The 27642-nt window shown below is 42.8% G+C and overlaps 1 protein-coding gene across 1 annotated transcript; it reads right to left on the bottom strand.

The window, feature by feature from the left end:
* Positions 1–2589: 2589 nt before the first annotated feature.
* On the bottom strand, positions 2590–26239 carry LOC308130363 (solute carrier family 35 member C2-like). The gene is made up of 10 exons (XM_080496692.1): positions 26146–26239; positions 24405–24582; positions 21877–22027; positions 21440–21503; positions 17998–18070; positions 14662–14830; positions 13664–13747; positions 9164–9339; positions 8051–8180; positions 2590–5043 (listed from the first exon to the last, which is right to left on the bottom strand). Exons 2-10 carry the CDS (start codon positions 24513–24515, stop codon positions 4910–4912), a joined length of 1092 nt encoding a protein of 363 aa, XP_080352818.1. The 5' UTR covers positions 24516–24582; positions 26146–26239; the 3' UTR covers positions 2590–4909.
* Positions 26240–27642: the final 1403 nt, after the last annotated feature.

The raw sequence follows: 27642 nt of genomic DNA on the forward strand, positions 1-27642 counted from the left end.
TCCTCCACAAGTTTGAAATCCAGAGAGAAACTCTTCCTCCAGGTGAGTTCTTCTTACCTGTTGGTCCTCTGAGGACGCACCCTTCCACCGGCGGCTTGTTCCGCTGGACTGAGGCGCCAGAGCCCCGCACCAGGTCCTATGGTCGGGCTGAAACACGAGAAGCGGGCCTGGTGTTGGGCGTGGTGCTCCAGAAGAATGCCATAAACCTCCGGAGCGGCCGATTCTGCCATTCTCCTCCCTGGAGAGTCCCGGTGTACTTGCAGGATGATCTGATTGGATCACTGTCAAACGTCACGACGCACCACGTCACCGCCGCGTAGCGTCACCGGGAACTATGAAAACAAGGAGCGGGCGTTTGCGAGCGGACACAGGCGGTGGTATATGTCACGTTACACAGGGAGACGCCTCAGAGACCTGGAGCTGACGTACCGCGCGGTCGCCATCTGGGATGGGTCTCTCGTGCCCCCCCCCCCCCACTACATTTGTTTATTTCTAGTGAGGAAAGCGGGGTCCAAGTACAACACTCACGACTCCCCACGAATATGAAGAACACGAGCTTTCATGCTGAAACTTTGTTTGTTTGTGTGTGTGTTTGATTTAATCTATTTCAGTCTCTCTCTCTCTCTCTAGGGGGGGTGGATAAAATTAGAATTTGCATGTAACAGGTTTAAATTGACCTTATTTATATACAAATCACATATATAATATCATTTTTTGATTTTCAGGTTGCTACTGCCTGCTACTGGCCATATAAGGAAAACCGCGTTTTGGGCGAATTTCTCGAATTTTGCCACTTTTGACAAGTTTTGTGATTTAATGGCTCAACAGTAACGTATCATATATTACATTCACACATTTGTCATGCTAATCAATGTTTTATTTGTTTATTTTAGGTAGTCTGAGACAAGATGGCTGCCAGTAGTACCTCCACTATTGGTATTGTTACGAAGAGAACAATGCTAACACCAGAACAATTTGGCAACAACCTCAAGATAGTTTTGGGGAAAACAACTGACAGATCCACTGTTACCTTGACAGAATTCCGTGCCGCGATGGAAAGACTGTCTGTTCAGCCATTATAATCATTAATAATGTGCATGCTATTGAATTTTTTTGGTGTGTTCTAGTATAAACCATACCTTTTAGTTCATAAATAAACAAAATAAAACAAGTAATCACTATATTTGTACACAATGTTGAGACAGAGTCATTGTCCATTATCATATATAGCTGAAAAAAGCGTGCAAAAGTGTGATATACGCAGTACATCAAAACATGCCAGTAGCAGGCAGTAGCAGAACCAAAATTGAAAATGCAGGTTACTTGTGTGTTTTATATATAAATAAGGTCAAAATAAACCTGTTACACGAAGGTTTTGGGAAAAAAGGTCATTTATCCACCCCCCCTACTCTCTCTCTCTCTAATTAGTGTGAATGCAATGGCATTCACACTAATTGGACCTTAATTCACACCTTGGAATTTAAACCATTCCACTTTTTTAAAAACTTCTTTAAAATTTTTGCAATCTTTTAAAACTTAAAAAAATGATTTGAACGCACTCCTCCTCCTCCAATCTTCAACTGATTTTGACCATTCACATATCAAACTGTGCAGCTTCTTTAGGACATCGGTCCTATGTTTTGGCTTGTTGAAATCTTTTCAACTTTTTAAAAATATTTCAACTTTTGTGCAACTGCTTTCCCCACGTTAACAGATGGGGAAATGTTCAACCTTCTTCAGCATACAACTCTTTCAAACCTAAACTGATTTAACCCATTCAACTTTTAAAACATTCAGCTTTGTAAACTTATTTGAAAACTTCTTTAAAATTGTTTAAATCTCTAGCTATGTATTGGCGAGTTGAAATATTTTCAACTTTTTGAAATATTTCCACTTTTGTGCAACTCTTTCCTCCCATTTTAACGGACAGGGAAATATTTCTTCAACAGATTACTACTTCAAACCTTAACCAATTTAAACCATTCAACTTTGTAAATGTATTTGAAAACGTCTTTAAAATTAAAAAAATATTTTCAACTTTTTAAAATATTTAACCTTGTCAAAATGAATTTCAACATTGAAGTGGATGGAGAAATGTTCAACTTTCTTCAGCATATAACTCCTTCAAACCTTAACTGATTTAAACCATTCAAATTTTTTTACCTTTTTAAAAAACTTTTTATAAACCCAATTTGGAGGTTGCAGGTTCAACTCCCATCTCAGCCATGTGTATGTGTGAATGTGTGTGTGAATGGGTAAATGTGAGGAGTTATGTATAGCACTTTGGGCAGCTCAAGAACTTCATTAACAAAATCCCATGTGTGAATGTGTCAACTTTTGAAACTTGATTTAAAAAGGAAAAGGCATTTCAGTTTGCTTGAAGCATTCACACTTGCATTTTCATCTGTAAATGTATTAAATCTAGTTGTGTTTAAAATTAATAAAAAATAGTTCACAAACGTTAATTGTAATTAAAACTTTTGAATTAGTTTCCCGTGGCTGCATTTGAAACTGTTGACCAAAGAAAACCAACTCCAGGTGTTTTTAAGATGTTGGTGATAAAAGTAGAAAATGCAAATTGACAAAAGCTTTTGGACAGCTTTCGAAAGTTAATTTATTTCTGTATATATTTTAACAAACCTACATTTTACACAAAGCCTTGTGAAAAACAAAGAATCCACACCTTCAGAAAGGCTTTGAACTCAAGTAATTCAGCTACACAATGAGGAGCTGCAGTCATAAGGCACATTAAATCATTTCTCATCCCTTTAAATCACAGTTCAATGTTTCAACCTGTTCAGGCTCGACTCAATAAAACTGCTTCAAACCTGCAATCAGCGCAGGCAATCAAGGAGCATCTTCAATCAGATCATTGAAAACGATCGTGACACGGCACACTGTAAAACCAGGGTGTTGACTTGTTTCACTTGTGAACGTGGCAAAATGCACACACTGAACTTCGTATAAACAAAAGCCAGTTCATGAGAATGTTTAGTTTGTGCTGATGCTTGTTTCAGCAGAAATAAATATACAAGTTACATTTGAATTTTTCACATGGCTTTAGTCTGACTTTGTGTTTCCAACATGAACACTGGCAGGAGCTTTTAATACACCCGATAGTGCTTTTTCAACAAACGTGTAAAGCATTTTGATTTATAAATTCAGGTTTAAGTATCACTCACACAGAGTAAACTCCAAAGATCACCTTCAGTGTTTCTCCTGAACAAGAAATCGGAATGTAATAAATAATGCACCAGGAAAGCAAAAATGGCTGCACAAATGAAAACAATGCACCATGAATGCAAGCTAACACAAGTTAGTAGCAAAGGAAGGGTTCACATATTGGTACCATCTTTTCTGTCTTGTATGTATTTGTGTTGTGACTGTTCTTGGCCACCATACCCAAGGCACCAGGAACCCCACGTGTCATGAACCCAACGGATCAGTAACCCGGCGCACCAGGAATACGACGCATCAGGAACCTCACATACCAGGAACCCGAGGCACCAGGAATCCGACGCGTCAGGAACCTCGCGCACCAGGAACCCAATGGATCAGTAACCCGACGCACCAGGAACCCTACGCACCAGGAACCTCACACGTCAGGAACCCCACGGATCAGTAACCTCACACACCAGGAACCCCATGTACCAGGTACCCCACGCACCAGGAACCCGATGCGTCAGGAACCCGGGGCACCAGGAACCCGGGGCACCAGGAACCTCACGCACTAGGAACCTCAAGCACCAGGAACCTGACGCATCCGGAACCTCCCGCACCAGGTAGCCCATGCACCAGGAACCCCATGCACCAGGTACCCCACGTACCAGGAACCCCACGCACAAGGTACCTCACGCACCAGGAACCTGACGCATCAGGAACCTCACGCACCAGGAACCTCACACACCAGGAACCTCACGCATCAGGAACCTGACGCACCAGGTACCTCACGCATCAGGAACCTGACGCATCAGGAACCTGACGCACCAGGTACCTCACGCATCAGGAACCTCACGCACCAGGAACCTCACGCACCAGGTACCTCACGCATCAGGAACCTGACGCACCAGGTACCTCACGCATCAGGAACCTCACGCATCAGGAACCTCATGCATCAGGAACCTGACGCACCAGGTACCTCACGCATTAGGTACCTCACGCACCAGGAACCTGACGCACCAGGTACCTCACGCATCAGGAACCTCACGCACCAGGAACCTCACGCATCAGGAACCTGACGCACCAGGTACCTCACGCATCAGGAACCTCACGCACCAGGAACCTCACGCATCAGGAACCTCACACATCAGGAACCTGACGCACCAGGTACCTCACGCACCAGGAACCTGATGCGTCAGTAACTCACGTGTCAGGAATCCAACACATCGAGACATTTCGCAGAGAAGCTGATAGTGTTGATGAAGTGATTCACAAGAAAGCAAAGTGAAGCCAACTGCTACCGTAGCATTCAGAGAAAGTTAAATTACACAACTGTTGTTCCTATTTTCATAAAAAAATTGATTGACATTCCTTTCGTTACCATAGTTTCCTAATTGCATGGACACTTCCTATTATTGACTCGCTAAAATCTTTCATTTCTCAGACACAAGTGTGGTAGGGAGGGGAGGAAGTACACTGCTCTTCAAACTAGCCAGTCCAAAGGATTGAAATGGTTTCTTTCACCTCCGACTGGCTCGGCCCAAACATCTGTTGACACTTGCATGTGTATGCTACATCTGAAAGCAGAACTTTGTATTTTTTCTGCTGGAGTTGATGTGGAGCTGCTGAGGAGGATTAGGTCTGGCCTGAAAAGTTTTCTCTGAACCACACAGTTTCTGGAGGCTCCGACACATGTCTGTTCCAAACGTGTGATGGAAGACATGTGAAGAAACGAGCGTCCTCTCTGGTGTCAGTGCAGGACGATCTCCTGTTCCTCGTCTTCGTCGGCAGCTGAATCTTCACCTTTATCGCCATTCTGCCGGAGTAACGGCAGCTCCAGCTCCGGGCTCTTGCTGCTCAGCTGCCTTAAGGAAGGAGCCTTATCTGAGGGAACAAGTCACACAATTATTAGCATTTCCTCCCAATGTGCTAGGAGTTGGAATACAATTATCGATAGCATGTCCCATATTGGAGTTTTGCTTGTTTTTTTAGACTGAAGCATTGCTTTTTAATACTAAACCCCAGTTCTAGTATCGAACATGTTCTCTTACTTTTGGATTCCCTTTAAATATTCTAGTGCAGGATTTAAATATCGGGGCATCAATATTACTAAATCTATTAAGTCACTATGGGAGCAAAACCTTACAGCACTGACATCATCTGTAAAATCTGACAAAGAAGGAACAATCTACCACCTTTGCTAGCTGGAAGAGTACAAACTGTCAAAATTAACACTCTGCCTAGATACCTGTATATTTTTCATTCTCCCACTCTTCCTTCTAAGGTCATTTTAATATAATTGACAGTATAATCTCATCATTTATTTGGGCTACGAAACAGGTGAGAATTGGTCAATCCTTGCTTCAAAGAAACAGAACATGTGGTGGGGCCTAAACATCTGGCTTACTGCTGGTCCACCAACGCACAGAAAGTCCTGCTCTGGTGCACCGTACCGCAGGGCAAATAGGACCAAATTGGAACAGATTCATGTTCCACTCAAGTACAACTAAATGACATTTGAATGCAAGTATCACGGAACCGATCTTGTTTGTATTTTTTCATTTGAAAATGCAGCTCCTGGTTATTTCTCTTCCATTTTTATGTCTTTGTTTCATTTCATGATTAAACAGAACTTGGGGGGGGTGTTTAGATATAGGTGATGGGGGGGAAAATGGTGCATTATATGACTGTACTTTTGTATATTCTTTTTTTTGTCTCCACCTGACAATAAAACAATTTAAACAAAAAAAAAATGTTGTACTGCAACATGAAACATTTCCATACTGCTAACTTCTGTTTTAAACTCTGTGGTGCCCAGGACAAAACATGGCCTTATGACATGATGCAGCAGTTTTCTTGACAGAAACAAAACATGACCTCATCATTCTACTCATGTTAAAGTGGATAAACTATAACGAGGCTAGAAAATCACACTCAAAAGGGTTTGGCTGCCATTTTTAGTGAGGGAGCAAATAAGATCAGAGCGGTGTTCTGCAAGAGATGTGAAGTTGCAGCAAATCAACGCAAATGTCACCTCCAGTCAAAGCACATCATGCATTTTGTTGAGGACGTAATCGCAGGTTTTCACCGACAGCAGCCGTCTTGTTCTTTTTCATGAAGTTTTTTAGCTTCAGGGTCTGAAACCCTTGACTCTACAGCGGCGCACAACTTTTCAGGCTCTCTTTAGTGGCTCACTGCAGCTTTCAACAAATTCTATTGACGTACAGGTTTTAATCAGATTTTTTTTAAAGATTGCTTATCATGGTGACAAATGTGACTCTCAAATTTAAAAAAAACTGAAGTCGTTCCGTCACATCCTCACTTCACCAAACAACAAATGCCTAAAATGTATTAAAAAAGTCATAATCGCAACATAAATTCTATTTTTGGTGACGAGAGCAATCCTGTATAGAATATAAGTTCGTAAGATGTATTGCCTTTTCTTCTAAATGTATAAAAATATTTTGCAGCTCCTGGTAAATTTATTAGGTGAAAAATTGACCAAAACCTGTTTTTTGGTCATAAGTTTCCATAACTCCGCTCAAGAGACATTGCTAAGAATTGATCCTCCTATTCCAGAATGGACACAGGATTTAGCTTCTTCCCTGAAGCGCTGCAGTGTTTATTTACTTGTAGTTGTGGCTGAAGTTTTACATTTACTGAGACCTTATGTCATCACTATTGTGAGTGTAACGGACGCTAAAATCACATTAATGGTGCATTTCTCTGCTTCCTATATCGTCAGAGCGGCTGTGAACATTTTCATTATGAACCTACCGTATTTTCTGCCCTATAAGGTGCACCGGATTATAAGGCGCACCTACATTGATTGACATAATTTACAACTTCATTCATATATAAGGCGCACCGCCCTATAAGGCGCATGGAACAGACCAGTGGTCAGCAACCTTTATAGCTCAAAGCCATTAAGTTACATTTTCCATTGCTTCTAACACCCAGAGAGGTGCACACACTTTATTTTGATAGTCCTACCTGCAGCCTATGCCAGGAGGACACTACACACAAAACCTTCTTCACTGCTGGTTGACAACTTACAACTACCGGTAATAATAATAATAATAATAAACTAAACTACATGAACTAAGCAACAAAAACACAACACAACACAATTATTACCGACACCACAAACCAAATATAACCCCCAATAATTGCATTTAAAACACCACAAACAGCTGCAATGAATTATGGGAGTTTCTATCGGCTGCACTGAGGAGCTCAGGTTGAATTTGTCGCTGTAAGGCATGATGTCCCATCATGCCTTGCAGCGACAAATTCATGTTTTGTGTTGTTGGAGGTTATTGTGGGTTGTTGTTGGGCTTGGTGTTGTGTTGATTGTGTTTATGTGTTTTTGTTCCCCAGTTTAGGGAGTCATTATTTCATCTAGTTTATTTTGGTTTGTTAGAATGTTGGTGTGTAACCATGAGTGATGAAGGTGTTGTGTGGAGTGTCGTCCGCTCTGAAGATCCAGTTGCAAATTTAGAGTTGTCAAAATAAAAGCTTCTAGTTGTTCAGCTGTCAAATAGCAGCCTGGAGTAGAACAATCGTCCATATAAAAGGCCCACCGGGTTATAAGGCGCACTGGCAGCTTTTAAGAAAATTTGAGGTATTTAGGTGCCTTATAGGGCGGAAAATACGGTAGTTCTTTTCCATCTGGAAATCAGAGCCAAGATCAGCTCAGTGAAATATGTAAGCTTCTTATGTTTCTCCACAACATATAAAAACAACAAAGTCATAAATCACATTTACATTATCTCATGCACCGAAAGAAAATAAAAAAAAATCCAGAATTATTTATGCGCTATAAAGATATGCGTGATCAATTCTGTGCACTTGGTCGTTGACGAAATAACCCAGAAAAAAGTCGACTTACTTTTGGAATAGTACGTTTTGAGTCCCACGTGCAGTGAAATTCCACTCAAACACACGACAAATCCCAACCAGTTGAGGATGCTCATTTTATCTCCCATCAGCCAGGCAGCCAGAAGCAAAGTGCAAACCTCCTGCGCAGAGAGTTCAACAAATCTTCAGTAAACATTTCAACCTGCTTTTCACTGCAGGCAATGCTTTTAACTCCGCTGCCCAGCCCACAAACGCAGGTTTGAACAAATGTGGCACCATTTAAAACAAACCGGGCTTCTTCAGATTTATAGAAAGTAACATGAGATTCAGTCCCAAAAAAGAACAAAGAAGTTCAGCAAACTGAACTTTTAACACTTTCCTTGATAATGACTTCATTCATAAGGACTGCTTTTTTTTGCAACACAACATTAAGTGGTAATGTGCTAAACTCTACATTGTGTTTGTAGACATACAATACTTTATTCTTTGAAAGTGTACGAGGTTTAAAACCTCCAACACGACATAGAACACTGAACAGATGGAACCTCAGAATTACCGAAACTGTGACTCTGTCTGAACCTGTGATATCACGGATGTTGATATCCAGCACAGCTTGATCCATAACTGCATTACCATTACAAGAATGTACATTTTACACTGTTGGAGTCTTGGAGTCTCGAGCTTCAAAATGCAAAAACAAGAAACGGGTGCAAGAGACCAAAAATTTAGAACAGGCCATATTTTGAAAACAACAATTTCAGTGAAGTAGGCTGTTCGTTAGAATATATCCAGTTGTTGTTGAAGTGGCGCTTTCTCAGTGAAACACAGTACCCAAACTTCACATCATATTTCACATGAGAGGATTTTAAGACTGGGGCGGAGCCTTTACAATTCTTTTTATATTCACATGCAACCACATTCAAAACCTTTTTATCTACCAGAAACATCACATCTCTTCACAAAAAATAGGAGTTTACATTTATGGCATTATCTAAAATTGGTAGTATTATCTACCAATTTTGCATGGAGAATATAGTAATCTAGAGTATTTACATTATTTGTGTCTCCAGCTGTTTGCTCGTCTTCACAGACTCCTTCAAAAAGCACATCAGAGGCACACCGACCACTGATTGAACATAGTTACCTTAAAGATCCCTGATATGGATAAAGTGAGGCTCGAGGTCCGGGAGACGAGCAGGAACTCAGAGAAGCCCAAACCAAAGGCAAGAATCCCCCCGACGGTCAAAGCGAAGAGTGAGTAGAGCAGAGGAGCCAACTCCGAACCCCGGAATAACTTCTCAGAGGTACTGAGGCTCAGTCCTGGAGGAGAACAGAGACACAGACGGCGACATTCAAAAGACAAACACACACAGATGTTGTTTGTTTTCCCCTTAGACACTGTCGGGACTCCCATCGATCATTTATGTTTCCACTGTAAATACAACCACTTGGTCAATAGCTTTATTTTTCAGAAAGACACAGGTTAAGTCTGCTTTCTAGCGCTGCTCTAAACATGTTTTAAAGGTTTCCTGAAGGGACTGTGGTTTACTCTGGTACACTGGAATCATATTAGAGCAAACCATGAAACTGTGGACATCAGAACGAGCTTCTAAGAGCATCAGAATAAAAAAGACACCAAATTATATGAAAATGTGGATTTGCTGTATGTGGTGGCACTGAACAATAAAACTGCTTGATTAAATGTCTGTAATATGTCAATACATCAATCAATAAGAGGTTTTATTGGTCAGATAAATGATTGGCTGATGTTGGGAAATTAATCAAATGCAGTGGTGACTGAGAGGACAGAGAGGTAGACTTTAGACCTGAACAAGACCCTTGATTCCCACCAGCTCCCCCGACTGCCGTCATGTGGTCACCCACCAATGGGTCAATGCGAGGACCAAACTGAACAAAATTAATTTAGTACATGGAGAGATCAGGGGAACACTAATTAATTTTCACTGCATCATTAATAGTAAATTAGGATTAGTCTCAAAGAAATACACATGGGTCCATTAGAGAAAGAATACTAAGGCTACAGAAAAAGCTACAGAAATAGTTTCACTTGTTACGCCCAACTGAGAGGATATTTGAACTTAGAGTGAGTTCGACAGCACTGGACAAAAACCCATGGCTCATTGTGACCATCAAATCAGTGATAAGAAGCAACTAATACAAATGTAAGTATTTACTGGCTTAACTAAAAGCCTGCGCATGTATTCATGAAGCATCCTGAGACTAAAAGTAGCTCTTAGTGACATCACTCTTAAGAAAAATTTTAGAATTCCTCGAAGTTTAAGATTTTTCTTTGAATATGTCCTTACTAAGATGAGGAAGCATCTTAAGCCCAAAGAGAGCTCCTAAGGTGAAACCCCCACCCCCATTGAGCAGCTCTATCGAGACAGTAACATGATTGTCTCAATTAAACCAGCCTGAGCAGCTCTATCAAGACAGTAACATGATTTTCTAGATTAAACCAGCCTGAGCAGCTCTATCTAGACAGTAACATGATTTTCTACATTAAACCAACCTGAGCAGCTCTATCTAGACAGTAACATGATTTTCTAGATTAAACCAGCCTGAGCAGCTCTATCAAGACAGTAACATGATTTTCTAGATTAAACCAGCCTGAGCAGCTCTATCAAGACAGTAACATGATTTTCTAGATTAAACCAGCCTGAGCAGCTCTATCAAGACAGTAACATGATTTTCTAGATTAAACCAGCCTGAGCAGCTCTATCAAGACAGTAAAAGGATTTTCTACATTAAACCAACCTGAGCAGCTCTATCAACACAGTAACATGATTTTCTTGATTAAACCAACCTGAGCAGCTCTATCAAGACAGTAAAAGGATTTTCTAGATTAAACCAGCCTGAACAGCTCTATCAAGACAAGAACATGATTTTCCAGATTAAACTAACTTGAGCAGCTCTATCTAGATGGTGGCATGATTTTCTAGCAGGAACATAAATTAGCAAACAGGCAACAACAAAAAAACATGATTTTGATATTCCAACAAATGATGGCAGAAAACAAGAAACATCAGCAGCAAATCTCATTGATGTGTGTGTGTGTGTGTGTGTGTGTGTGTATCAATAAACCACATTTCTTTGTGTTTGACCACTGGGTGTGGGTGGAACTGTTGTGGGGGGCCTGCAGCGTCACCCCGGGTTTGAGGCCCTCGAAGAAATAAGACACTTCCTGAGTCACTTTTAAGCTAAGAATTCCTTGCTAAGGGACTTTTTGGCTAAGATATGAGCTCCCTGAGATCCTTCGTGAATACGGGCACTGAAGTTGTTGTCATAGAGGCCTCATTCACACTGCAGGGAAATGTGACCCAATTTTCCTCACAAGTGACTCATATTCGACCTATTCTGTGGCCATGTGAAAGCACCGATTCAGATTTTTTTTCACACCAGACCCAGGCATCGATCATATGTGGTACCAGTTAGGATATTTTTCAACATGCGAGAGCTTTGTAATTGACATGTGACTGACGGACAAGCACTGAAGGAAGCTATGCTGTCTGTTTTCCTCATTCTCCTTCTTCTTTCACTCCAAATCAAGCTTGAAAGAAAGAATTATGGTTGTATTTTGTTTCCTGAATTTTGTTCAACAAACACATAACAGGAAACGGGAAACGATTTCCATTTTTTCAATTTTCAATTTTCAAATTCCAAATGGTAGATGAGCTGTCTCCTGCTTTTCATCGACCAATATCAAATCTGAAAAAGAAAATTGGGGTGGTTTCCCATTTTCCGACACCAAAAGAAAAATTTAATGGCCGAAAGGATCACACAGGCTTACCAGTGTTGCCTGATATGGCAGGTATCCCCCAACTGGGGAGCCAAACTCTCTTACCTTTTAACCTTGTTTCATTCATGCAATTGTGTGTTTAAGGCATGTTCTTTCTTACACATATAATAGTTTCACCATTTTAACATGATTCCTACACAGGCTGATATTTGGGCTGGTTTTCATTGAGGTGTGTGGGTTTTATGTTGTTTGCGCTGAAAACAGTGGGTCACATCTGACAACCCTGGTTGTTGACCAATGTGCCATACGTAAATAACGTGTTCGGCATGACTTCAACTTCGTCTTCTGCGCTCTGGGGCCCGGAAACATCCGACCCGATCACATTCACACAGCAGGTTGTATTTGAAATGGTCATGCAAAAAAATCAGATCCCAGCAAAAAAGCTGTATAGAGCATCAAGACCTGCAGTGTGAATGTAGCCATAGTTTCGTAATTTGATGCTATTCCCTATTCAATGCATATCAAGCAAATCAAACGACTGCACCTTTTGCTTCTCAACATGGATGTTACAGCAGACACAAGTTTGACACATGGAGTGATAAATAAGATCTTCAACATTAAACCAGTGGCTGCCAGTGGTTTTTCTTCAGGCATCTTTTAGAAGGTACTTTGCAGTCAGGATCAATTTCAGATGTTTCGTGGCTACCAAAGAGCAATTACTGTAATTTCTGGATTATAAGCCTCTATTTTGCTATCATGCACTATGGTCCCTGCGGCTTATACAATGCCAATAATTAAAGGTATACAGGAGGATTTTCAGGAATTTTAGGAAAGAACCGCCCTCTCCACCGTTTGAAAAAAAATGCGCATGCGTAACGCTGTACCTGCTCCCGAGACGGAACGCCTACTAAAACGCGTGTGAGAGACGTGCACGAGCCCAGTTCTCCTCGTGCACGCTCTGTTTACAAGTCACAAGTCGGCATCGCTCACATAAGCTCACTTTACAAGAAGATTTGCACCAGAGGGGGTGAAACTGTGTAAAAATGTGGGAGAATAATGCGTGGGGTCGGCCAGCGGCATGATGAGAACCGTGTGGAGTGAGCTGCGCGCAGGGACGAGCACGTACGACGGCCTTACGTCATATATCACCAGAATGATTGACAATTGGGAGGACCAGTTATTTTGATGATCCACCCGGAAGAAGAAAATCCTCGACTATACCTTTAAGGGTTAACGGGCTTCATGCGGCGGACACATCTTCAGGGCTTTATCCACTTTTCACAGAGCTCCATCTGAACCCCCACCTACGTGCTTCTCCTGACCCCATGGGAGGCTCATCACAGCCTGTGGGCGTGGGGCCTCACCTCCGGAGCTCTGCCCTCCTCCAGCCAGTTCACCCCTGCAGCGCCGCTTCTCCCTGTAGCTCCAGCTCCACGCCTCACGCACACTGCTGCTCAGTCCGAGGAAGGCACACTTTCATGCCCCACGCCTCAGAGGCCTCATAGGAGCGTGGTATGGATTTTTCCTCTCCTGTCTCTCCTCATCTTTTTATTCCAGGCTGTGTTTGAGGAAGTGGAGATGCTGGGTGATTAATTACCTAGTTTAGCTCAGCTGCGATGACTGGGTGGAGCGCATTTTCTCCTGATCATCTGCCCAAGAGGGTGATCAGAACACTCTCAGAGCTAGTTTTGCTATGTGTATGTTTGGTTAGTACCCGTACTCTAATCAAGCTTTCACTTTCAGTTAATTCCTGTTCAGTTCCCATTTTTTTATAATAAACCCTTCACAGAGTACCTGACTGTCTCCTGCTGGTTTTTCCGCACCTCTGAGCCTCCGATGGTCACACCATATCACACACTGCCCCAGACACTCACTTAAACTCACCTTCATTAAACAGGAAAAGTGGAAGAAGGCCCAAGAACATGAGCGGTTGGAGGTGGTACATGGCATCTATTGGGTTATGGAGGCCTAAAAGAGAAAGTGCTAAAAGTTAGTGCCCAAACAAAATAATCCTCAGCTATAAGTGGTCACTGTCCAAAAATGTATGTTGACACCCGGTGATCAAGCAGCTGCTAAATTGTCACTACCAAAGGGAGTTACAAAGTGGTTCAGTTATTTATGTGAAACTTAATATTCATTCTTAATATTAAGAATATGGACTCTGTTAAAAAAATTAAAGTTTTCCATGATATGTGTGGTAATGCTTTCCGAGAAAGTTCAAACCTTGCAGCGATTAATGCCCATTAACTGGAAGATTAAGAGGTTGCATCAGTTTGACATTCTTGTAAGCATCTTACTTTAATGCATGCATTAACTATAAAAATAGCACAATGTCTAAATAAAACATAATCTTAGGATTTGAGGTGATCTAAGGGCTCCTGCCATGAACACAATGTCTGGTTAAAATGTTTGTATGAACAAAAGACAGAGGTATGTATTCTCTTGTCATCAGTTAAGGAGTTTTATTTTTTCCCCAGCAAAAATGGGGAAGGAGGGTATACAATGTAAATATTCTGTTAAGATATGAAGAGTGTTTACAGAACTTCACACAGAAAGTCACTGCAACTTGTACAATGGTGCATTAGTCACGATTGAGATGTAGGTCTGATTACATTCCATCACCAATGAATGCATAATGATAATTTTTCTGACACTATTTTGTTATAGCAACCAATAGATGTCATATTAACATGCATTTGATAGTTTTCAACCTTTGTACTAAGAAAAAGGAGGTGGGCGTTGTTTGGCTAACACGTTTTTTGACTGTGTCCCTCTGGAGAAAGCAGGGATGTTTGAATCTTTTATTTGTGCAGACATGTGCAGTAAACCAGCAGATAGAATGAGCCTGTGAGTGAGAAGCTAAAAGCCAAAGTGTGACTGACCCAGTTCTGCCTTCTGCATGAGGACCTGTGTGAGGGTCCAGCGGATCCCCCCGATGAACGAGGCGATCAGCACCATGACAAAGCCCTCCAAGTTGAACTGTGTCGACTCAAATGTAAACATAAACAGGCCGCCGGAGATCAGCGGGACCACCAGGATCAGGAATGGATTCTGTGAGAGAAAAAGTGGGTGGAACAGAAACACTGTGAGAAAATGTAAAGCGTTAGTAACGCCATGCTAGTATGTAGGCCCTGTTTAGGGCTCTTCCATATTTTCCAAATTGTGCGGATGCACACACGAATGCATCCATAGTACACTTCAGGGCTCAGGTCGGTACAATCCCAAAAATATTTCCACTTCTGTTGTTCGGCATTCTCCTTTCCTGTGGGTTTTTATATTTCACTCCAGGAGATCTGAGCCATCTGGCTATCTTTATATTCTTTTAAACTGTGATTGTACAGACAGGGACACTGGCGGATCTCCTCACACAAGCACCCAGTAGGCATTCCATTGCTGTTGTTGGAGTTCTTTGTTCTGGCACATGCACTGGCCAGAGCGCACAGTCCACCGCAGAGGGGCCTGCGCAGTCCGTCACACACAGGGGTGGATAACATCGCAGACTCTCCGGCCACGTGGACGTAGAAAGTATGAATTGGCCTTAAAACGAAAACATTCCAAGTGACACCGCATTTCAGAAAAGCTTCCCGTTTACACGACAAAGGCAGAAACACTGTAATATGGGGTTCTATTTGTGCCCAAATTCTGAGCGAGCGGTGGGAAAATTTGAGCGCAAACATTTTTTGGTGCAAGCACACTAAAAGCATTTTGAGGAAATATTTAAATTGCGCAAAGACAAACTTGAGATTACACGCTCAAAAATAATTTCTGCACTCAGATTCTTCCTCTGCGCTCAACCTCTCTCTCTCTCTCGCTCGCTCAAATCTCTCCACCTCTGCTCAAGTCCTGCTGTGCGCTCGCTCAAAATGTGCAAAGCCCAAATGTGACAGACATTCACAGAAATCACAGAAGTTCGGGGCAGGCGTTGAACTCTGATTGGTTGCTTCGGTTTCTGGAAGTGCCTCATAACCAACGAAGAAGAAGAGGGAAAAACAAACCGCGAGGGAAAACAGAAATAAGGAAAACTAAAGATAATGATCCTGGATTACAACATGTTTTCCCCCGCAGTTTGTTTTTCCCTCTTCTTCTTCTTTTTCTTCTTCGTTGGTTATGAGGCACTTCCAGAATCCAAAGTAACCAATCAGAATTCAACGCCCGCCCCAAATTTCTGTGATTGGTGGACAACCGTGTCTGTCACATTTGGGCTTTGGACATTTTGAGCGAGCGCACAGCAGAACTTGAGCGGAGGTGGAGAGATTTGAGCGAGCGAGAGAGAGAGAGGTTGAGCGAGAGAGAGAGAGGTTGAGCGCGAGAGAGAGAGAGAGGTTGAGCGAGCGAGAGAGAGAGAGGTTGAGCGAGCGAGAGAGAGAGAGGTTGAGCGAGAGAGAGAGAGGTTGAGCGCGAGAGAGAGAGAGAGGTTGAGCGAGCGAGAGAGAGAGAGGTTGAGCGAGCGAGAGAGAGAGAGGTTGAGCGAGAGAGAGAGAGGTTGAGCGCGAGAGAGAGAGAGAGGTTGAGCGAGCGAGAGAGAGAGAGGTTGAGCGAGCGAGAGAGAGAGAGGTTGAGCGAGAGAGAGAGAGGTTGAGCGCGAGAGAGAGAGAGAGGTTGAGCGAGCGCGAGAGAGAGAGGTTGAGCGAGCGAGAGAGAGAGAGGTTGAGCGAGAGAGAGAGAGAGAGGTTGAGCGCAGAGGAAGAATCTGAGCGCAGAAATTATTTTTGAGCAATCTCAAGTTTGTCTTTGCGCAATTTAAATATTTCCTCAAAATGCTTTTAGTGCGCTTGCACAATACATTTTTTTGCGCTCAAATTTTCAAAATCAAGAGTACCCAACATTGGAATGATGGATAGGTGATGAAGATGGTACTAGTCAACTATAAACCCACCAATATGGACGACAAATCTAGAATACGGACTGGGAATCAAACCACTGCTATGGAACTATTTCCCACGGCAGTAATGGCACACTGGAGCCTCTGGCGGGGGGGGGGGGGGGGGAGGGGGGGGGGGGGGTCAGGAGCCTCAATATAAAGCTCTACCTTGAAATAGGGTTTGAAAAAGTGACAGTTGCAGGGACACCAAGCACCGCTGTCACGTAAATGGATCCCCTGAATGCCACTACAGTTCTACTTGTTTTCATTGTTGTATAAATGGGGCCTGAGACACAACCACATTAGCAGCCGAACCACAGCCACCAAGGCAGTGTCTCCTCGCCTGCAGTACCACAGTTTCAAGTCAAAAGCAGTCAATTGAAGGCACCTTAGTGATAGGCAGTGGCCTCAAGGCATCTCAAGACATTGATAAAGGCTGAATCATACTCCATATGAACAGGAAGACATTTCAGCACTCCAGGGTCTTGCTGAACAAAATGAGGCAATTTTCTTCGGCAAGCTCCCGCAAGAAAGAAATTAAAACCAGACCAACATTGTGGGGAGGAGAGAAACTTTAAAACGCTGTTTCAAAAAGTGTCCCTGTTTGGGCGCGTGACCTGTGAGTTGGACAACTTCTTCTCGGAGTATGAACTGTCTTGCCAAACAAGAATCTTTTTCAACAGCTGGCTGACGTCACAGCCGAACCTTCTTCTTGCTCTTATGGGAGGATGCAGCGGCCTGAACTCAGGCAGTAGCCACCACCTCTACAGAAGTGTGTGGTAACACAACAAAATCTCCCCAGCAGGAAAGGACTTCTGGTTTGTCAGTAATGGCTTACAGTACTGTTGTAGTTACTCAACGTCATCTGTCTCACTGGGGACACTGGTGGCAGATTTTGGCAACTTCAGGCAGGAGTGACACCTCACATCACAAGCTGACCAGCAAAGTGGGACTCCTCACAAGAAGATTGTTTTGGAGTTGTCTTAAGAACTTCAGACAAGAAAAGTTCATCCATCAAGTCACTTTTTGTAAAACTAAAACAAACATATTGCTCCATGAACTACATTGCTAAAATAATACCAGTAAATTCAACCATGTTAACTAGTCTGACACAGTTGCTGAGATTTGTCACCTCTTGGAAAATCACAGCCTTAAAGATAAATATGATCCCGACCAGCTAAAGAAGATATTGTTCATTGACTAAATTATATTAATCTTATTAGCAACGTGCATGTTGAAACACTGGAGTTTCAATGAAGACTGAGGAGCTTTGTCTGGGTGGTCATTGAGCGCTTTTCCATCTGACGTCTGTGTGACCAGCACAAATACCTAGAAGAGAAACTCTATGCTCACTCACCGGCTCCTCCAGTTTAAAGAGCAGGGAGAAGAAGAGGATGAACAGCACGGCTGTAGACTTGGTCATGGTGTATCTGAAATGACACCACAAATAGAGCGACACAATAAGACAGTAAAGCCAATGCTACACAAAACCCGTTGACATAAAGCCCTTAATAACCAGATATTGGAACTGGGTCTGACTCGTTGACATGCTCTTTACAAATGTGATCGTTGATAAACCTTGGTTTATGTGCATAGTGATGACTCTTATTGCCATATCGTTCTATATGGTCTATAGTCTGAACTTTAGCCATTTTGAGGGTTTTCTTTTCACTTAACATGAAATGTATCTCCTTTTCACTCACAAAATAGCTCCTTATCGACCTTAAGATGCTGCAAATCATGTTTGCCATTTACCAATTTAACTTCTGTTTTCTATCATTTTTTTTTGCAATTATTTGCAGACTGAACATAAAAGACTCCATGTGTTGATTCCATCTCTCATAAACCAAGATAACTGCCAGTATTGGACAAAACATATAACATACTGTTTCCATTACTTTAATGTCATAACTCCAGAAATGTAATAATAATGCAATTCTCAGTGTGCATGTGAACAGGCTCAGTGGTACCCTGGGATGGGAATTGATGAGATTTTTTCTATTCCAATTCCATGTTGGATTCTGCTTAATGGTTCAGTTCTTTATTGATTCTCATTTGGAAGTGAACCCTGCAGTCTCACCAGCAGAGGACATGCTCATGTTGCACCTGCTGCTGGGTTGAAATTCACTCCGGAGCAGATCAAACACGCGACAACCATTGAAAGTTATCGCTGCTGCGTTTGCAAATGTTCCTGCATATTGGTTGTATTTCCTCTCCTCCATGAAACATCCACTTTGCAAGTATTGCTGCCGTCCCTCCCTCTGTGCTACATGCCCAGCGAGTAATATAGTGAAGCTTGGTTTGTGGGCGGATTTATTTTCCCTCCTCCTCTGTGTGCTCTCAGATGTGATCAGCTTAATCGCCTGCACCGGGGGCTTGTGTTGTGTCTGACCTGGCCAATCATGGCCAGCAACCCTCCTATATAAAAGGGGCGCTCCAAGCAGGGAAGAGAGGCAGTCTGTGGAGCCCTGCGCTCACGCTCACTTCACCCAACAGTGGTTTTATGGGGTTCTATTTGTGCCAAAATTCTGAGCGAGCGATGGGAAAATTTGAGCGCAAAAAAATTAATTGTGCAAGCGCACTAATAACATTTTGAGGAAATATTTAAATTGCGCAAAGACAAACTTGAGATTGCGCTCAAAAATCATTTCTGCGCTCAGATTCTTCCTCTGCGCTCTCAACCTCTCTCTCTCTCGCGCTCAACCTCTCTCTCTCTCTCTCTCTCGCGCTCAACCTCTCTCTCTCGCGCTCAACCTCTCTCTCTCTCTCGCGCTCAACCTCTCTCTCTCTCGCTCAACCTCTCTCTCTCTCGCTCGCTCAAATCTCTCCACGTCCGCTCAAGTCCTGCTGTGCGCTCGCTCAAAATGTCCAAAGCCCAAATGTGACAGACACGGTTGTCCACCAATCACAGAAGTTTGGGGCGGGCGTTGAATTCTGATTGGTTGCTTTGGTTTCTGGAAGTGCCTCATAACCAACGAAGAAGAAAAAGAAGAAGAAGAAGAGGGAAAAACAAACTGCGAGGGAAAACATGTTGTAATCCAGGATCATTATCTTTAGTTTTCCTTATTTCTGTTTTCCTTCGCAGTTTGTTTTTCCCTCTTCTTCTTCGTTGGTTATGAGGCACTTCCAGAAACCGAAGTAACCAATCAGAGTTCAACGCCCGCCCCAAACTTCTGTGATTGGTGGACAACCGTGTCTGTCACATTTGGGCTTTGCACATTTTGAGCGAGCGCACAGCAGGACTTGAGCGGAGGTGGAGAGATTTGAGCGAGCGAGAGAGAGAGAGAGAGAGAGAGAGGTTGAGCGCGAGAGAGAGAGGTTGAGCGCGAGAGAGAGAGAGGTTGAGCGCGAGAGAGAGAGAGGTTGAGCGCGAGAGAGAGGTTGAGCGCGAGAGAGAGAGGTTGAGCGCGAGAGAGAGAGAGGTTGAGCGAGACAGAGAGAGAGAGGTTGAGCGCGAGAGAGAGAGGTTGAGCGAGAGAGAGAGAGAGGTTGAGCGCGAGAGAGAGAGAGAGAGAGAGATTGAGCACGCAGAGGAAGAATCTGAGCGCAGAAATGATTTTTGAGCAATCTCAAGTTTGTCTTTGCGCAATTTAAATATTTCCTCAAAATGTTATTAGTGCGCTTGCACAATTAATTTTTTTGCGCTCAAATTTTCCCATCGCTCGCTCAGAATTTTGGCACAAATAGAACCCCATATGGTTTGGGATGTGAGGGGAGAACCTTTGGTAAGTTTGAGGCACCCTGTACATTTTTCATTCACAAAGGTGTTCCCTTGATAAATACACTAGGTTATTGGGTTGGTGCCACCCAGTGACTCTCATGTGTTTTTTTCAGTAGCAAGTAATCTCTCAGCGTTACTATTTCTGAAGCAGTAATGAGCAAGAAAAGTTTCTTTTCTGTTGAGCCACTTTATGACCAAACAGAACCGGTTGTTCCTCCATTCTGCTCCAAACTGACACACACAGGCAGTTTCTTCACTGTGCTCCACAAACTCACCTGACCTGCCCCCTTCTCCACTCTCAGCCAATCACAGGCCAACTTGCTCCAACAGTGTGTTCAGATAACACAAAAGAATGGGAACTAACAATCAGTAAACCTCATCATTGCAGCAAGAGCACAACCGCAGAGATGTTACACTATTTTTGTAATTTTTCTGAGTAAAAAGATATTGGCAGGAAGACCCTCCTTTTTTCCATGAAATCAAAGACTTAATTTGTCAGAGCAGGCAGTACAAATAAATGAATAGATAAATAATGCGACAACTACATCTCTGGGTTAAAAAAAAACCCAGTAATGATAAAAATCTGATGATAAAACAGTCAGATATAAACACCACAAAGAATGAAGGTCAAAGGTTAAACTATAAACATGGTGCAGGAAGCAGGGGTCAGCAGAGCTTTTAATTTGCATGTTCAGACGATGGGGGGTGTTTTCGGCAGCTGCTGAAAGTAACTAAAAAATTAACTTGGAATGCAAGTTTGTTTCCCCAGCCCATTTAATGTCGGATTTTTTTTGGGATTGTCATGTTACATCTCTTCACTGTCCCGCCGAAGTGGACGTAACATTCTGACATGTAACTAAAGTCGAGTGTTTGTGCCGTTTCCTGCTGGCTGAGCTGCTGAATGACATCATTCACAACCACTGGAATCGACGAGGGGATCTTCGCAAACGATTCCAAGGAACTAAAAACACTTGGAAGTGGTTCTCAACAATAACTGGTACCTCCATTCCCTTCCCCAGTGATACCGTTGCAATCATCTCTTCATGCCAGAAACACAACTTTACAAATGTCAACTTACAAGCTGATAGTGATGAAAAGCAAGCTCCAGTTGGAAAGTCCAATATCCAGGGCTGTTGCCAAGGCTGCGTGGAGAAAAGACAGATTTCTGGATTAAAATAGTTTTTGTAAATCCGTTTTCTCAAATTTGGACTAAGAATCTTAAGGCACCTTATCAGCTTTGTCAACGTTTAAAACTTGACAAAATAACAGTGACAATAACCAATATTACTGTTCAATGTAATAATACTGAAAAATACTTTTTCATTCAAATTTGTTGATGTAATTATTTTTTTTAGCATCAGTACAAATTGCTCCAAGTGTGATGTAAGATTTTTCTCAATCTGGACTTTGTCCAAGTTCCTGACACGACGAAGTCAACATGATAAGACTTGAACTCTTAGTTGTCCAACTCATGACGGGGGAAACAAATCCGTCATGACCTCAGTGAATTCTCACCAGTGGGAGCTACTTTCCAGAAGTAAACTGTCCAGCTGAGGACCACACGGGGCTTCCCGGTCCAGCACAGCATGACCCGCCGCGTCACGGCCGACAGACAGAAAATCATGGCGACATGGACTAAAGTCATGAAGAGGGGGTAATGGAAGCCCTGAGAGAGGATGACAAAAACACCACAGTCTGTTATAATGTAAAGCGTCTTTGAGTGTCTAGAAAAGCGCTAGATAAAACCAATGCATTATTATTGTTATTATAACAGTGTACAACTATGTCATTACCTACAACAGAATCTCAGAATCCAGTGAAGGTGCGATGGAAAACAAGGACTCAAATCAAATGAGAGGCAAGCAAATAAATTGTTTCCATGCACTTAGACATTTATGATTCTGCAAATGACAGAATTTCACATTTAAATAACTGGATGTGGATTTTCTGGAGCCGATACAGTTTCAAACATCAGGGACTAAAACAATCCAATAACAGACATTTTGGCAAATTAACTTCTTACTTCTTAGAAGTTGAAGGGAGAACAAGTCTAAGGGCCAATCCCAATTCTACACCTTAGCCCTACCCCTTACCCCTTCCCCTTTGAATTGCGCATTCACGAGAGTCGAAGGGGTGTCCCATTTCACTAGTGCGCAAAGGCGGAGGGGTAAGGGGAAGGGCTATTCACCCCTCGAAACGGAGCATTTACAGATGCACACTTTAAACAGAGGGGTAGGAGGACATGGCGCCGAAGGACTTGCATTTCACATATATATGCTTCTAAAGTTATATAAACCTGTTGTGTTTTATACTAGTAAGAACGGCAGTAGTGCTGCCGTATGTAGCTTCCGTGTGTATTTGTTTCGTGGAGACCGTGTTTATAACATATTATTATTACACTGTATAGTTCCAAAGTCTTCTAATATGGGTATTTTGAAAACAGGGACCCCCGAGCAAACAAGGAAGCTCATCCACTTTCGCATGGTGAATGAGGAAATATTTCTGAAGTTCAAATACAGCGCAAAAACTGAAGTAATCCATGTCTCCGTCTATTTCTTCGCCTTGATGTGGAACGGCAGAAAACGAAACAAAGCAGCCAAGCTACTGCAACACGTTGAATTTGGGACGGCATGACGATGATCCTGCTGGAAAATCAACAAACATCAGTGGCTCAGCTGATAAAAGGGCGCCGTATTATAACGTCACAACTATGAGACGGAGTGAGAGGGGCGGGGGTGAGCAGAGGGAGAGGGGAGTCCCAAATCTAAAGGCTGAAACTTTTACCCCTTTGCCTTTGCCCTCATTTTGGAGGGGAAGGCGGAGAGGCCGCCTAAGGGGTAGGGGTAGGGGTACAAAATTGAATTGGGATTTGGCCTAAATAAAGACATTTAAAAAGCTGTTTTTCTGAGGCGGAGCTGGGCATAATGGCAGAGGCCATCGGAGGCTCAGAGCTCGAGTGCTGGAATCACTTTGTCCCGCTTGAACTTCTGGTTGAAACATGTTTGTAGCGTTCTTTCCTCAATGTCAGATGGGAGAAATTCACCAGTTCACCCTTTTCTGAAACTGATTAGTGCTGTCAATATTTGTAATCAGATTAATCACAGGTTTGCTGTGGATGGATTTAGATTAATCACAATTAAATAGCTCCCCCTTGAACTGCTACCTTATCGTGGTGGGGGAGTTTGAGCACCCGAATGATCCTCGGAGCTATGTTGTATGGGGGCTTTATGCCCCCAGTAAGGTCTCCCAAGGCAAATAGATCCTCAGTGACGAGTCAGACTAAAAGCAGTTCAACATACCCCTATGGTGAAAAATCCAAAGAGAGAAGAGACATCGCCTGGTAAGGCGCAGCCGTGGCCCCACCCTGGGGTCCCACCCTGGAGCCAGGCCTGGGGTTGGCGCTCGTTTACGTGCACCTGGTGGCTGGGCTCTTTCCCGTGGGACCCGGCCAGGGAAGAAGCCTGAGCTTGTGCAGGAGGTTGAGAGATACCATTTAGATATAGTCGGGCTCACCTCCATGCACAGCTTGGACTCTGGAACCCAGCTCCTCCACAGGGGCTGGACACTCCACTTTTCTGGAGTTGCCCGTGGTGTGAGGTGGCGGGCTGGAGTGGGCTTGCTTATTGCCCCACAGCTCAGCCGCCATGTGTTGGAGTTCACTACAGTGAACGAGAGGGTTGCGTCCCTAAGCCTTCAGGTAGGGAACAGGTCTCTGACTGTTGTCTCGGCCTATGGACCGAACAGCAGTTCAGAGTACCCGAACTTCTTGGAGTCCCTGGGAGAGGTGCTGGATAGTACTCCAACTGGGGACTCCATTGTTCTACTGGGGGACTTCAACGCCCACGTGGGCAATGACAGCGAGACTTGGAAGGGGTTGATTGGACTTAACATGTTTTTTAATCAACTTTAACAGTTCATGTTAACAAAGAACTGTTTGTCAACATGACCACCATGTCAACAAAAGCAAAGACTTTGGCTTCAGATGCATTAGCGCCAATAAATGTGTGTCGGACGGATTTCAAGATACAAACATACAGACTCACTTTCATCAGCCATTTGTTGTAGAATGTGATGCCAATAGAAAAGGCATAGTACAGAAGGACCAGTCCGATTGTGCGAAGTCCCCGACAGAGGAACTGGACCGGACACGCCATAGGAGAGCACAGCTACAGTAGGAAGGTCATCTTCAGAATGACAGACCTCAATCACCCTTCTGTCAGCCTGCAACAGAGACAAACATGTTGAATTAAGGCCCTGTTCACACAAGCAAAAAGGATCTTTTTTCTGCCAATCATTCTTAAAATGTTTCCCCTCCACACAGCACTATGAAAATGACTCAAAAGGACATACGCCATATGTACATATGCCAGGGCTATAGGTGGCGCTGTAACTTTGCCACAGATATACACCAACACAGAGAAGAAAATATGGAGTATTGCAAAAATATTTGTTTTCGACAAATCTGGCCTTATTAAACCAACTAGCATCAGAAGCTCCTGCAGCTCGACCTGGAGCCTTTAGTCCGCCATTGTTGTTGTTCAGTGACGTAGCGGAGAGGTTCTCTGGGAGGTTTCGGGTCGAGGTCGATATGTGGGGCGATGACATCATTCTTTTCAGCTAACATGTGCCTTGTCCATCAACACAGGCACCATTTTCAAATTTCTCTACTCTGGAACCTGTTTTTAATTTTTAATTTTAAGTCTTCAGGGTCCTACAACGCCGCGCTGTGTGAGTGAGCGGCCAGAAACAATGTGGTTACATGAAACGGCGTTGCTCTATGGACAGGGCCTGAGTTACAGGTGGTCAAAGTGTCTGACTCCACAGACAGACCCTAACCTTTTTCATCTTTTTGTGATTTATTTATTTAGATTTTATATTAATCATACTTTATTAATTCCTCTTGGCCTGGGGATATATTTCTTTTGTGAATTGGTGGTCAGGCTCGGGAAGGATGGAAGCCAGAATTCTGCGTGAGTTGTTGGAGGTGGAATACTCATTTCATTCAATAAAATGACAAAGATTTTACAAATGTTAGAATGTGTGTTTTTGAAGCATTTTCTAATGATATTCCGTCTCTTGCCATAATCGGAAAACAACCATGTAAGTGGGCAAACATACAAACACAGGAGAGGATCAAATAGTTATTTCCCCCACTGTATATCAAAACTATTCATTAAACTTCTTAAACTGTATCAGCCTCATTTTAAAGGTGAAGATGTTCTGCCGCTAAAATTACATTTGATTTGGTGGAAAGAGACAAAAACTGCTGTTATGCTCATGAATACTGCAGAGCCCTGGTTTCGTCAACAGAAATGATCTTCGTGTTAATGTTGACTGGTCAACTTGAGCTAACTGTGAGCTGAGCTGTGCTCCAATAAATACAACTTCTTATCTGCTCATGTTGACATAACTACGTCGCGCGATGGGACGTGTCAGTTCAGTGGGTTACAGTGACGTGCCAGACTCCATAGATCAATTTAGCATTTTAACTGTATCGGCGCTACTTTAACCATACAAGCCACAAACCTTTAGAAATGAAATATTGGTTGAACTGGCTTGGGATTCTCTGTAATTCCGCGCCCACGTTCCGTTGAAAAACTCAGGAAAACTTTCGATTTTCACTGTTTTGTCCCAGTATTGTGCTCCGCGGCGACATGGGCTGCAACAAGCTAACTCACTGGAAGAGACTGTGGCAGATGTTCCGTTCACATTGGGTTCTCTGTTTCCCGTACGTCGCAACTTTAGCAAACACAACAGATTGAGTGTACTTTCAACCATACTTACGGTGTGTCGGGTTCTCCATATGTCTCAGAAGACTAAACTTCCAGGTAGTTTCGTTGTAAACACAGAGTGGTTAAAATCCACAACCTTAGCCGCTTGGGGCGCTGTTTCGATACCCACGTCGTCTTTTTCGTCTTCTTCGTATTCGGCAGGCTAGACGTATCACTGCCACCTATTGGATATTATGTAAATTACATTCACATCTCCCATCCAGAAGCAGTCCACATTCACCGCCTTTACAGTGTGCAGTGTCCAAGTCTTAGTCGAGTCTTCGCCGACATCTGTATTCCTAAGGAGTAATACTACAGTAATACTACAAGCATTAATTTCCCTACTATACTGGCAATGCCAAAACAAGTCCTCCCCTTCTTCTCAAGCTCTCTGCCACAGTTATTAAGTTGAATTATTTATGATTGAGTCACAATCTGACATTCTGTATGGTACAACAGATTCTATGGATTCATCCTTGGTTGCCCCCTCCCCCCAAAGCAATCTGCTTCCTCATTGCCACCAATACCCATATGTGCTGGAACCCAAATAAAACTCACACCATGCCTGTTTTGTGTATTTGAAGCAGTGCTTGAAACAGCTCTAATAGAATGTCGGGTCTGGATTTCGAGTTGGCTTCTTTTAATAATGTTAACATGGCTGCTGAATTTGTAAATATGAAGAACTTGACCCGTTTATTGTCTGTCACCCGCAAAAGTGTCAAAAGAATCCCCAATGTCTCTGCGGTGAGTACTGTCATGTAATCTTTAATGTGAGGTGGAACCTGTATAGAGACTTTGTAGCTGTTTTAAATGCTCCTCTCTACTAAATATGGAGGAGTGGGTAAATGTGGAGAAACATTTATATTTTCCCAGAAACAAGTGGCTGTATAATACAACATAGAGCACTATTTCTCAACTGGTCAGACTTTGGGACCCACTACCACCCCTTAATGAAATGCTGTGACCTAAACCTATGAGAAATTCAACTTCTCAAATTTATTGAGCAGTGAGACAGTGACGTTTGAACCTGAGATGCTAGAATAGAATATTACAGTTTACCAACAAAAAAAGATTCATGATCAACAAAAACATCTCGCAAGTGGCAATGCCAGAGAGGGAAATACCACATTCGATACCCAGTTGGCTATACTTGAAATAAAACTAAAACTCATTACATCAAAAACTACAGCCTTTTTTAACAGACTCAACAGCGTACCCACTCCGACTACCCAAAGTGAGTGGTCCTCGCAATTAAGGGAAAGTGTCCTTTTAAAACTATTCAGTGGCCGAGTCAAGGATTACTCATCAGGCAATCACAACATTTCAGTTACAGCCATTTCTATTTCTATATATAGATTACTCTCAATGGTGTTTGATTATAAAGGACTTATGCAGGACTTACTTTGGCATTCAAAGTAAAGTGGGGAACTTAAGTAAGAAAGCACTTAAGGCCCAAGACAAGATGGAGTTGTTTTTACTTGACTGAGACTTGAACACAGCAGGCTGAAAA

Source organism: Blennius ocellaris (assembly GCF_963422515.1).
Source record: "Blennius ocellaris genome assembly, chromosome: 5".
Lineage (NCBI taxonomy): Eukaryota > Metazoa > Chordata > Actinopteri > Blenniiformes > Blenniidae > Blennius > Blennius ocellaris.